Genomic DNA, 11,559 nt, shown 5'->3' on the forward strand with positions numbered 1-11,559 from the left:
AGGGAAAACAATTCATGGAACTCTACAACTAATTTTATCGTCTACTGCAAAGATAGATACAAGAAAGTACCTTGAACAAAAAAAGTCACGAAAAATCAAAACAGCTCTATGTAGGAAACCCATAGACAAGCTACAGCTCCTGTAGACATTACATGGGTGTATCATCCCATATGATCAAATAAACACTCTTCAGTAATGAATCTTAACTCACTACATCTACTAAGACAGAACAATATTATTCTAAGATTTCCAACAATATGCTAAAAGTTCCTGTTTTTTTTCCGAGGAAATCATACAAACTACCCGATGTATATGGACAAGAACCACTTGTAGTGATCATATTTTCAATTTAGTTACTCTCTCTTCCACACTCAGAGTACTCACTACAAACTTCCAATGCAATACTATATACAAACCTGAAACTTTGATAGTATGCACATCCCTTCAGTTCATAAGCCAAATGTATCATTCATCTAACTACTTTCCAGTTATAGATGTTTACTCCCTTCATTAACTTGGCCAGCCCTTACTGAATGTCTTATACTCCCCAAATCAAGTATAATTTGTAATCCACAACAACATAATTTGAAACACACCCATGTGATTTCAAAAGTTAGCATAACCAAACAAGTATCACAAAGATAAAGCAACTAAAGATTACCGCAACATTAAGCATCCCTGAAACTAGCAATAACACAAGAAAGGATTATTACCACACAAATTAAAATTAACATTAACTTATGGCAAATCACTTCACCAGTTCACCTAGAGGAGCACAACAATGGCAAGTTCTATCCGAGCAAAAATAGACAAATTATGCAGATACTTGCTACAAGTAGACTGACACCTAAACAGGATAACATAACCTAAAACAAGAGCTTTCTAGTTCATCTTGATTTATAGGGTACCTGACCACCATTCTAATGGTCTGATTTCTTGAAGGCCTCCAAGATCAACTTGCCCTGATCTCTCATGAGCTCAGTCCTCTGAACAAAAAGCTCCAATTCAGCAACATGCAGCTTGTTCCACCTATCCTCCAAATCAGCACGCTTTGATCCACCAATCAATTCCATACCCTGCTTCACAATAGTCTCCGACAACCCCAACTCTTTGAAACCCTTATGAAACCCAATAACCTCACTCAACACACTATCTGATGCACGTGGTCTCAGCAAAGCTTCACTCTTCTCATCTTCCTTTGTAGTCTCCGGCGACGCCAACAGCTCAGCTTTCAGAGCAGCCAAAGTCTTGCTGTTACTCTTCTGATTACCCTTAGCCTTCCCATTAGACTTGGGCTGTTCCCCCTTCCCAAAAGAAGCAATAGTAACCTGCCCAGTTATATCTTCACCCCCTTCACCACCTCCCCACACCTTCTTCGACAACTCAAAAGTCTTCGAGTCATGAGCCTTAGTCGGCTTGTGCTTCTTCTTCACATTGTTCTCAAACTTCTTCCTCATCCTCCTAATCTTATCTTGCAATTGGATCTTAGTAACATCCACCTTCAGCGATTTCTTGATAAACTCATGAAATGCAGTCATGTCAGCATAAGGGTCCACCCCTTTCTTCGTTTTGTACTCATTCATCCCTTTCAGAATGATAATCTCATCTTCATCGCTCCAAAGCCTCTGAAACAGTTTCGATTTCTTCGATTCCTCTTCCACACCATCCTCCTCTGGATCATCTCCCTTCTTCTTAGCCTTCTTCGAGTCCTTAACCAACTCGCTCTCGCCGCCCGGCCGCTTCGTACCGGATTTCGCCGTCGCCGGAGGAGAAGAAGCCGACGGCTTCGATCTGGGCTTGGTGGCCTTCGGCGGCGGCGTCACCTCCTCCATGGGCTTGGACGCGATCGGCTTGACATTGACTCTGCGCTGGGCGAGTGTGTCGCCGTCGGATTCCGATTCAGACTCGGTTTCGGTCTCGCCGGAGGAAGAAGACTGAGGCTTTGCCGCCGCGGATTCCGGCTTCTTCGCTTGCGGCTTCTTCTCGGGAGTTGCTTGCGCGGACGAGGTGGTCTTTTGCGGCTCGGTTGCTTCGGCATCGGATTCGGACTCCTCGGATCCGGATCCGGATCCTTCTTCTTCGGACGAGGCTTCTTCCTCTTCCTCCGATGAAGAAGCGGCCGGCGGTTCGTCCAAGGGAGACGGGCGCTTAGGTGCCATGGAGGAAGGAGATTGGGGGAGTTAGGGTTTCGGTTACCGGAAATTTAGGGTTTTCTACTCAGATATTGAAATTGGAGAGCTAGTGAGCTAGTTGGGTTTTATGTCGAGTGGGGGCACCAAGGTGTTGGCTTCGGCGCTACCGGGTCGGGTTTGGTTCGGCTTTACTCTGACCCACCCGTTCCAAGTGAAGAGTTGGGCTATGTGGACCTGGGCCAAGCCTCTGGGTGACGTGGTTCTTAGGCTAGAGGGCACAGCGTGAAGGCCCAAAAGTAGATCATCATGTAATATAAAAGGGTTAAACGCTGCAAACCTTGGCTCAGTTTGGTATTTTGTTCTCACAGCCAGTTGTCAAAAAACTCAGTTGTTAAATTAATCTGTGGTGAAAAAACTCAGCCGAGCGATTGGTAAATTGTGTTTTTAATATAAATTAGTTTATAAAAGGTATCGTTAAGTGTGTGGTAAAATTATAGGACGAGACTAGGGCTGGGCATAAACCGAGCCGGAAGTGCAAAACCGGCCGAACCGCCCCGGAAAACCGGCTCGGGGACCGAACCGGACGGAATACGGTGAAAAAAGTCAGTTTTCCGAACCGGACCGGATTTTTCCGGTTCGGGACCGGGTTCAGTCTTTGAACCGACCGGATTAAAACCGAACCGGCCGAATAATTAAATATTTAATTTTTATTTAAATTTATATAATTTATATATAAATTAATACTTTTTTAATGGTTGTGGAGTTTTCATTGGTTGAAATCAGGTTACACATGGACCTAATGCACCAGATTCCTCTCAATAAAAAAAAAAAACCCTAACTCTAAAGTCAAACTTTGTGTTTCAAAAAAAAAAAAAAAAAGTCAAACTTTGAGGCTATCTCTCTCACGTCGCTCTCATCTCTCTCACGTCGCTTTCATCTCTCTCTCATCTCTCTCACGTCGCTCTCACCTGTCTCATCTCTCTCCTCTCTCATCTCTCTTGTATATCTCTCATCTCTCTCAGACTCATACTCATACTTGGGACGACGACTTCGACCCTCTCATCTCATATCTCTCAGACTCTCATACTGAGGACGACGACCAACGTCGATCAACGCCGACCAACGCATATCAATGCCGCCTACCAACGACTGCCGATCAACCGAAACCGAACCGGGCCGACCTGAAATTTCGGGTCACCGATTTTTTCGGCCCAGCCGTTTAAGATTCAGTTTCCGGTCCAAAAATTAAGCCCACCGAAGAATGCGGATCGGATGCGGTTTTGGCCCATAACCGACCCGGGCCGACCCGCGCCCACCCCTAGACGAGACTACTTTGAAACTGTAAAATGACAAAAGTATTGTTGTAATTTTTCCCTGTACATTGTTTTGTTTTGACGAAATGAAATCAATCTCACATGGTTTCAAAATTTTTTAAGCAAGACTGTATTATATTAGAGCTTTAGTGATAACAATATTACATCCGCTGTCAATAATGAGATCCCCGAATCCTTTCTCCTTTTTTTTTTTTTTTTTTCCTTAATTACAAAATTCTTGCTCAAGATTGCTAAGACAAACAACCTACTTATTGATTTTACCGTAATCAGATTAAATTCCCTAATCAAAGGATCAGTGCAAGCTTAAATTTGATCTTGGAATTCCCATGTTTGTTGATTCAGTCACTAGCTATGCTAAAGAATTCCAAAATGATCCTAAACATTATACAAAGCATTTTAGTTATATACAGTTAAAAGGTTCTCACCCAGAAAGTAAATTTATACTGCAAAAAACAGTGTAACACAAAACATAAACCTAGAAAAAGTCGATCTCTAACAAGTACCATGTTTTTTGAAGTCATAGTGTCTCCTATTTTCATGTCTTAGTCGCTCTCTGACCCTTACAAAGTTATTTTAGTTTTATATTTCAACGACTTTTTTCCTTTTCTGAAACAAGTTGTCAATTCATTTATAGTTTAGCGAAACTACATAACGACATGCTCCAGTGGAGCTAACAAAAAAAGCCATTATATAAGCAGTTCAATCTTTTACAATCCTATAAAGCGCATCAAAAATCTAGCCAACACTACCCATGGGTAAAAAGAAATCACAGATAGTGTGACTAGCATTGGCGACATCTCGTCTAAGCAAGTAGAGAGGTCGCAAATCCCCCCATCCATCATGACAAAATAGAAAATAAAATACAAATAACATGCCAAACCCTAGTCAGAAATGAGGCCCAAGCCCAAAGAAATGCCCAAACCAAATCACTTCTGCTAAGGGCAGCCAAAGCTGCAGTGACCATTGTCACTGCGCCGCTGCCTGCATTTGGTCCGCCAGCGCCGTTGCCCACAGCTGGTCCTCCTGCGCTGTCCCAACCTAGAATCCGGTCGTCGTTAGAAAACCCAACATCACTCGTTTGATCCGATCCCGAGCACGAAAAATCCCAATCTAGAGCGGCATACCCAATCAATCCCATCCGCATATAATTCCCAAACCCCCCAACCGCTGTTGAGTCACAAATTACTTGTGTATTTGTGCCCCCAAAATTATATAAATTGATTTGTCTTCCATGCTATTTTACCCTCTTTAATCCATTTTCTTTTATTTGTAGGAAACCATGCATTGAGAAAAAAAAGAGATCAAATGAGCCTTGAAATGCGAAGATTTGAAACTAGGAGAAGAAGACACGAAAATTTAAAGAAAACTGCAAATCGACTTTTCCAGCGAATGTTTCCGACAAACTTTTCTAGTGACTTTCCAACGAGCCGCCACTCATGGAGGACCTCTAGTCTAGCCAAGGATGACCATAGTGGTGGGAATTTTCTACCATTTGAAATTCAAATCTCTCCTCACACATTGTCTTTTTGGAGCTTTGCATGCATTTTGGGATGGTGTAAGAGCATCTCTTCCATCTTTTGTCTCCTAACATAGCTGGTCTTGAAAACCCAAAGATACTTTATCTTCATTATCTCTTAAACCATTCATCAATTCTCAATTCACTTTAGCTCCATCTTCTCTCCACAACTCCACCTCCCTTATATCCAAACACCAAACTCTATCTCCACTACTTTCACCGCCCATCAATTCCACAACCACCTCGATCAACACTACAAATTAACCATCACTAGCTACTCAAAGATTCATCATCTCTACACCATCAATGAGCTTGAGGAGCAAAGAGGAAGAGTCAACCACCACAACATCACATCATGACATGAGAGACCCATCTCCACCACCATCAATAGTCACTTCTCACTCTCTATCTCTCTCTAATTATTTGGCGTATTGTAGTATGTTGAAGCTTTTTTATTTAGTTATAAGTGGGTAGTGAACTTGTTGGGGCTCAGGTTGAAAGCCCTAGTCAACCTTGCTTGTAATTGATGATTTATTTATGGTTTGATAAAATTCATGTTGTCACCTCCACGGGCTAAATCAAAAGTTGAATGCATTTACTTAGACCTAATCAATTTGAGTTAATGTGTTTGCTATGACATGAAGTTTTTGCTAAGAGATTGATTACATTTAGGCAAAAGAATGCCTGAAAGCACACCATGTGTACGTGCATGTGAGGGCAGTGAGCTAAAATCACCTAGAGATATGATTGGTTTGCTTGCTTGGTTATCTAAACTCTAAGCTTTATGCATTTAGGGGCAAAGGATTGAGACCTATTCGGTAATTGAATTTTTTCCTAGGTAGTTAACTGTAGACTTATTCGGTTAGAGTTAATAAAATCAAAGGATTTTAGGCCTTAGTAGTCATATCCGGATGCTAAGAGGGTAATTGGACAATAGGTTTAGCATAATTCATATTCAATTGCATTGTTGCATCAAGGGAGGTTAGTGGTAGACAATCCAAACCTTAACTCCCATTCATTTTTCTACAACCTCAGCTTAACTAGTCTTAGTTTACTTTCTTTGCATTTAGTTTAGTCAATCAACTAATCACTCAAACAAACAAACGTTCACTATCTATTTGTGCATAACATCATTCACTTGCCACAACTTGTAAAGAGCTTTGGTTTTGTGAACTTGTAAATTGTGTGCATTCTTTCTAGTTTTCCTTAGGTTTTCCCTAGCTAGGAAATGATTTGCCAATCCTTGTGGGTTCGACATCCTTACTTAATCCCTCTATTCTATAACTTGACCCTTCTACCAACCTGGTCAATACCGTAAAATAAAGTATATACCAATTAAAATCATTCAAAGTTTGATAAAAAAGATCATAGCAAGAAGAATTGAGCATGCAGATCTGGGAAATGAGATTCACTTACAACAGCGACCAATATGTTGTTGCATTGCTCATGCACTTCACTCTAAACTACTCCTTGTTCAGAACCAAAGCAAAAGGTCAGCATAATATATGTTAATCCAAACCGGACAAAACTCAACAAAAAAAAATGCTAATAATAGATTGTTTAGTCGAGGAAAATAAAATAAATTAAATTAATTCACAATCTTCTACATACAAAAATCAAAGGCATACACTTCAACACATTTGAAGACAAAATTACATAAATCACAAATTCCTGCAAAATTTGATCAAAAATTAATAGCAACCAACACAACCGAAACTCAAAAAAACTTTCAAATTGCTAAACAATAAAACTACAGCCCGAAACTCTCTCAATCATTTACCCAGATTCCATATCCAAAGACAAACAAAACCCCCAAAACACAAAAACCCATATTAATCCAAAACCAACAACAACGAAAACACAAAAACCGTAGCTAGGAAAAGAAAAGTTCCAAACCTGCAATCCTCACTCTCCCGAAACCCACCAACACAACAGACTGAAGTTTATCGAAACCAAACACTCTTACTTCTCTTTCTATCAAAACACCACAATCCCTTGTATCACGTAAAACAGAAAGATTAGTCTAAGCAGAAACTGAAAAAAAAAAATCCAAACATCTTAATGAAACCAAAAAAACGAACTTAGCAAAAGAATATCTACAAACTTTCGATCGCTCCATAATTTTCCAACACAAACCCAAACTAATCGCTCTCCTACTCCTTTACTTTTCTAAACCCCACGACATCTTCCCACACCTAAAGACGCATATGTCCAGCCGGCATCGTGTCGAACACGACTACGAACCTGAAATTATAATAGTAAAGCAAGGGCAAAAACGTCAACCGCTGTCAAAAGATGCATATGGCCAGAGGACATCATCTCAGACACCAATCACTCCTGAAATTTAACCAAAAAGCAAGGACGAAAAAGTCTTCTCTTGCCCTTGATGAACAGTAGTAACAGTGGAACTCACCTTTCGTATATTATTTTTTTTGGCAAAGGAGTATTTGGGAGGGGGGAAGGCAGGACCCCCCGGCTCAGGAACTTTATGATCGACCGTTTGCCCCGATTACTCGAGGCATGCCTTAGCAGGAGCTCAACTAACATCTGGGCCCCGAACTGGTTACAATTGGGACTTGGGAGTAGACAGACCCCCGCAATGTCCCAAAGCCCACACTGCCACACCCACCTTTCGTATATTAGTAATTCGTAATTGTAAGCTACAGGCCTACAGCTATAGTTAATTATGCTTCTAGCTTCATCTTGCTGCAGGTTACTGTCAACTTACCACTATGAGTATAGTTCTTAACCTGTGCTCTAATTTTTCTATATCTTCTTCAGAGGCTTTTTTTTTTTCTTTTGAAACTGATCGGTTAGATAGGGAATCAAACCATTCACTTTGCATAGTTCTAATCTAAATGATGACGATGATGATGATGCATATTTTGTACCAAATTAAAGAATTTCTTCTTCGACCACTGAAAGAAAAAATAATCATAAGCGAAGATTTAAACCCAAAACGTCGGGAGTTACAATAATCATCAATTTTGGGTGTGAATACCCTCCTTAGAAAAATCTGATAACTTATACCTCTACATTATTGAAAGGGAATAGTAGTCGCATTTCTAACTAACGGATTGAAGACCATTTCATAAAATCGTAGCTATGTCTTTGCACGAATTTGATCGAGTATTTTCTTGTGAATTCGATCAGGTCTTCATTAGTTCGAAGCATGCATGTGTTCAAACTCAGGTGATTCACATATATCCAATTCCTGAAGAGTAGCCAATGACTTCAATCCTTCTGGAACCTGCTGTAATTTTGAACAACGGTATATCTTTAGCTGCCTGAGCTTCTTCAGTGCCCTTTCTTCCACCTTCCAAACCTCCATTCTCTCCCAAATTAAGTGCAGAACTTGCAGTTGCGGAAATCTTTCCGAGGAGCAAACCAATTCATTGAAGGGGTAAGATCCATACCCCAAGGAAAGCATCTTTAAGTTTGGCATCCTCTCTAGTATAACTACTGAATCTTTTGGGAGGTTGGATCTCATCAAAACTAGCTTTACGAGGTTTCCTGGGAATCCATTGGCATCAGGTAGCTTCTCTATCTTTCCACACAAACGAAGCTTCTGAAGATGGCCACAGCGAGATAGTCCCTCAAGTGGTGGAAATAATTCATCTTCACGTTCCTTATTGGTCAGCGACAACGATTGAAGGTGGCGCAATCTTTCTGCAATAGAAATCACTAATGTCACTCCATCTCGTGATAATGTTCTTATCTTCAGTCGTTGAAGACTAATCATTTTGGTCAAGCCATCTTCTATCCATCTTCCGCCCTCTATACCTTTTAGAGTTTGTAAATGGATCATGGTACCCAATGTTAAATCAAATGGATGACGTTCAGGTAAGAGTAAATGTCTCAGATTCTCTATCTTCAACTCTCTGAACATCCACGAAGGAGCATAACCACAGAATCTCATATCAAGTGTTTGTAGGTTCTTCAAGGATGACAGATATAAAGGATACATTACGTGTCTAAGTCCAAGAAACCTCAACTGAATTAAGTCTCCAACTTTACTAAATCCCCTGTAGGGATCTATATCCTCGCAATATAGTTCTAAGACCCTCAGCGACTTAAAATTCTTGCGAGTGAAGTCAATGATTTGATCAAACTTGCAATAAAAATGGAGGGAGCGTAAATGGGTATATGGGTCTAGATTTACGCACCTATCAGGTTTGGTGTGGATGGCAAGCCTTAGAGATTTGGTCGAGTCGTGGGATGCTGATAACTCGTGTTCTTGCCCTGTATATATTCCAAGAAAATTTTCCTCACTCCCCTTTTTGAGAGAGAAATCTCTGAGAACATCATGGATGCGAATGGTTTTAACGCTGCCAAGATATGTTCGCGTTCCCACCTGGATCATGCACCTATCAATCAACTGATTCAAGCAATTTTCACCCACCCCTTCTTCGATTTCTTCTCCTTGTTGTGGTAAGAATCCTTCCGCAACCCACAGTCGAATCAAATACATTTTCTCTATAGAGGAATCTTCGGGAAAAATACCCAAATGGAGAAAACATGATTTTAAATGTAGAGGCAAGTCAATGTAGCTTAGGGCTAAGATTGCGGAGAGTCGATCTTGAGCACTGATCAAATGCCAACTGATGTTTTGAAGCACGCGCTCCCATTCCACTGTGGTCTTCGATTTCGTGGAAAGTAATCCTCCGAGCACAATTACTGCCAGCGGTAGACCACCGCATTTAATCACCATCTCTCTTCCAAGGCCTTGCAAGTTAGAGGGGATATCATCCACTCCCGGGAGTGCTTTCTTGAGGACAAGTTCCAAGCTCTCGTCTTCTGTTAACATCCGTGGCTCATGGGGAGTGCTCCTTGGATCAACATATACAGCAACATCCCTAAAGCGAGTGGTGACCATCACCTTACTTCCCATCTCCCCACTAGGAAATGCAGCTTGAAGACCATCCCAAACCTCCTTTTTCCATATATCATCAAGAACCACCAGATACCTCCTATCTTTCAGGAACATATGCAGCATTTCTACCATCATCTCCTCTTCTAGTTTCCCCAACTCATCTCTGTTGTGAGGACAACCTACATCTTTAATGATTCTCTGTAGAATCTCTCTCCTGTTGAACTCTTGGGATACATAGACAAAGGATCGACAATGAAATTGGTTCCCAAGATCAGGATGATTGTACAATTTTTTTGCTAGAGTGGTTTTGCCCAAACCTCCCATGCCCACAATAGAAACTACAGAACGACTCCTCTCCATAGTGCACAGTTGTGTTATCAACGCCTCGGTGTCTTCAACAAGGTCAATCAAATCATCTTCCTGGATGTTCGGTGAAGGTTGTCTCCACCACCGCAACCTTTCATTTTTTGAAATCAGCGCTTCACCTCCTTCCTGATTGTTCATGCTAGCTGTGCCGAAAATTTCCTTATCTTTGGAGATTTTCTCCATCCTGGCCTGGATCTTTTCGATTTTTTTTCGGATTCTGCGACGATAAATTGGCTTCAGGACTTTTCTCCATGACCTTCGTGCTGCTGCCTTGCTGATGTAACTTTCTATTGCCACTTCAGCATCGAATGCCACTTCTCTTATTTGTGACACCAAAGTCTGAAATCTTACTGATCTCTCTTGCACGGCATCAGCATCCTGGAGGAAACCTTGCATCCAACTCAGTTTGTCTCTGAGATGCTGAACTTTCTCACTCACACCTTTCAATAGAACTGCTTCTTCAATCAACCAAGTTGTGAGGCTTGTGACAGCAGTCGAAACAACATATTCCACCATGTCTCGCTTCTCCGATCTCTCACCTTTCCTTCTTTTAGTTTCTCTCTCTCTCTCTCTGTTTTTTTTTTCTTTTTCTTTTTTCAGTTTTGGCTCTTTTTTCTCTGGGAGACTAGAACTGGGTTAAGAGCTTCTGAGCTTCAGTAGGTTTTCCAGCGAAGTATGTAGGTTGCTGTGTTTAAAGGCACAATAACTATTCAGTTTTTTTTTTTTGCATTCAAATTGTGTTTGAGACTTTGAGTTATGACAACCATGTGAATTGCCATCGACTTTCTTAGTAAAACTGTAATGCAATCCATGGCCCAGGGATTCCTTTTGGGCTGCTTTTAACAACCATGCCAGCTTTGCTTTTGGAAAAAAGCGCTTCCTTGAACAGTGAAAATCAAGAAGCTGGAAATCGTAGCTTTTAAATTTTACTTTTGCGGAAATCACATTGAAGACATTAATAAAATTTCATATACCGGTGAAATTGTTTTTATGGTTTTTTAGTATGCACATTTCTATGCTGTAATTATATTTTAAATATTAGAAATAAGTTAATGCTTAAGTTAATTAATTTATTTTTATTTGTTTTGTAGAAAATAAAAGAAGATGTGGATTTTGAGACAAATTGAAGTAAAGTTGGAGTAAATGGGAGTTTTCAACCACGAGTCGATTCATCAAAACGGTTAAATTTTTTTTTTTTTTTTTGCCCACCTCACCATTACATATGTCAGTGAGAATCGAACCTATGACTTTCACAATGTTAGAATTATAACTTACCAACAGGTCACAGCTCAAAATGGTGCAACTTGATCGATCTGAGACAAAAATGAAAATGAGACA

The 11,559-nt window shown here is 40.6% G+C and overlaps 2 protein-coding genes across 2 annotated transcripts; both read right to left on the minus strand.

Moving 5' to 3' along the window:
* Positions 1 to 706: 706 nt before the first annotated feature.
* Positions 707 to 2,251, minus strand: LOC133729819 (probable transcription factor At1g61730). The gene has a single exon (XM_062157396.1). It carries the CDS (start codon positions 2,157 to 2,159, stop codon positions 921 to 923), a length of 1,239 nt encoding a protein of 412 aa, XP_062013380.1. The 5' UTR covers positions 2,160 to 2,251; the 3' UTR covers positions 707 to 920.
* A 5,648-nt stretch (positions 2,252 to 7,899) lies between these two features.
* Positions 7,900 to 10,862, minus strand: LOC133733500 (putative disease resistance protein At1g50180). The gene has a single exon (XM_062161126.1). It carries the CDS (start codon positions 10,735 to 10,737, stop codon positions 8,143 to 8,145), a length of 2,595 nt encoding a protein of 864 aa, XP_062017110.1. The 5' UTR covers positions 10,738 to 10,862; the 3' UTR covers positions 7,900 to 8,142.
* Between the last annotated feature and the right edge of the window lie 697 nt (positions 10,863 to 11,559).

The sequence above is a fragment of the Rosa rugosa genome, chromosome 2 (genome assembly GCF_958449725.1).
Source record: "Rosa rugosa chromosome 2, drRosRugo1.1, whole genome shotgun sequence".
NCBI classification, from domain to species: domain Eukaryota; kingdom Viridiplantae; phylum Streptophyta; class Magnoliopsida; order Rosales; family Rosaceae; genus Rosa; species Rosa rugosa.

What these genes read in the sequence shown, in the direction of transcription:
- LOC133729819 (XM_062157396.1), bottom strand. Translation starts at nt 2,159, where the DNA reads ATGGCACCTAAGCGCCCGTCTCCCTTGGACGAACCGCCGGCCGCTTCT.
- LOC133733500 (XM_062161126.1), bottom strand. Translation starts at nt 10,737, where the DNA reads ATGGTGGAATATGTTGTTTCGACTGCTGTCACAAGCCTCACAACTTGG.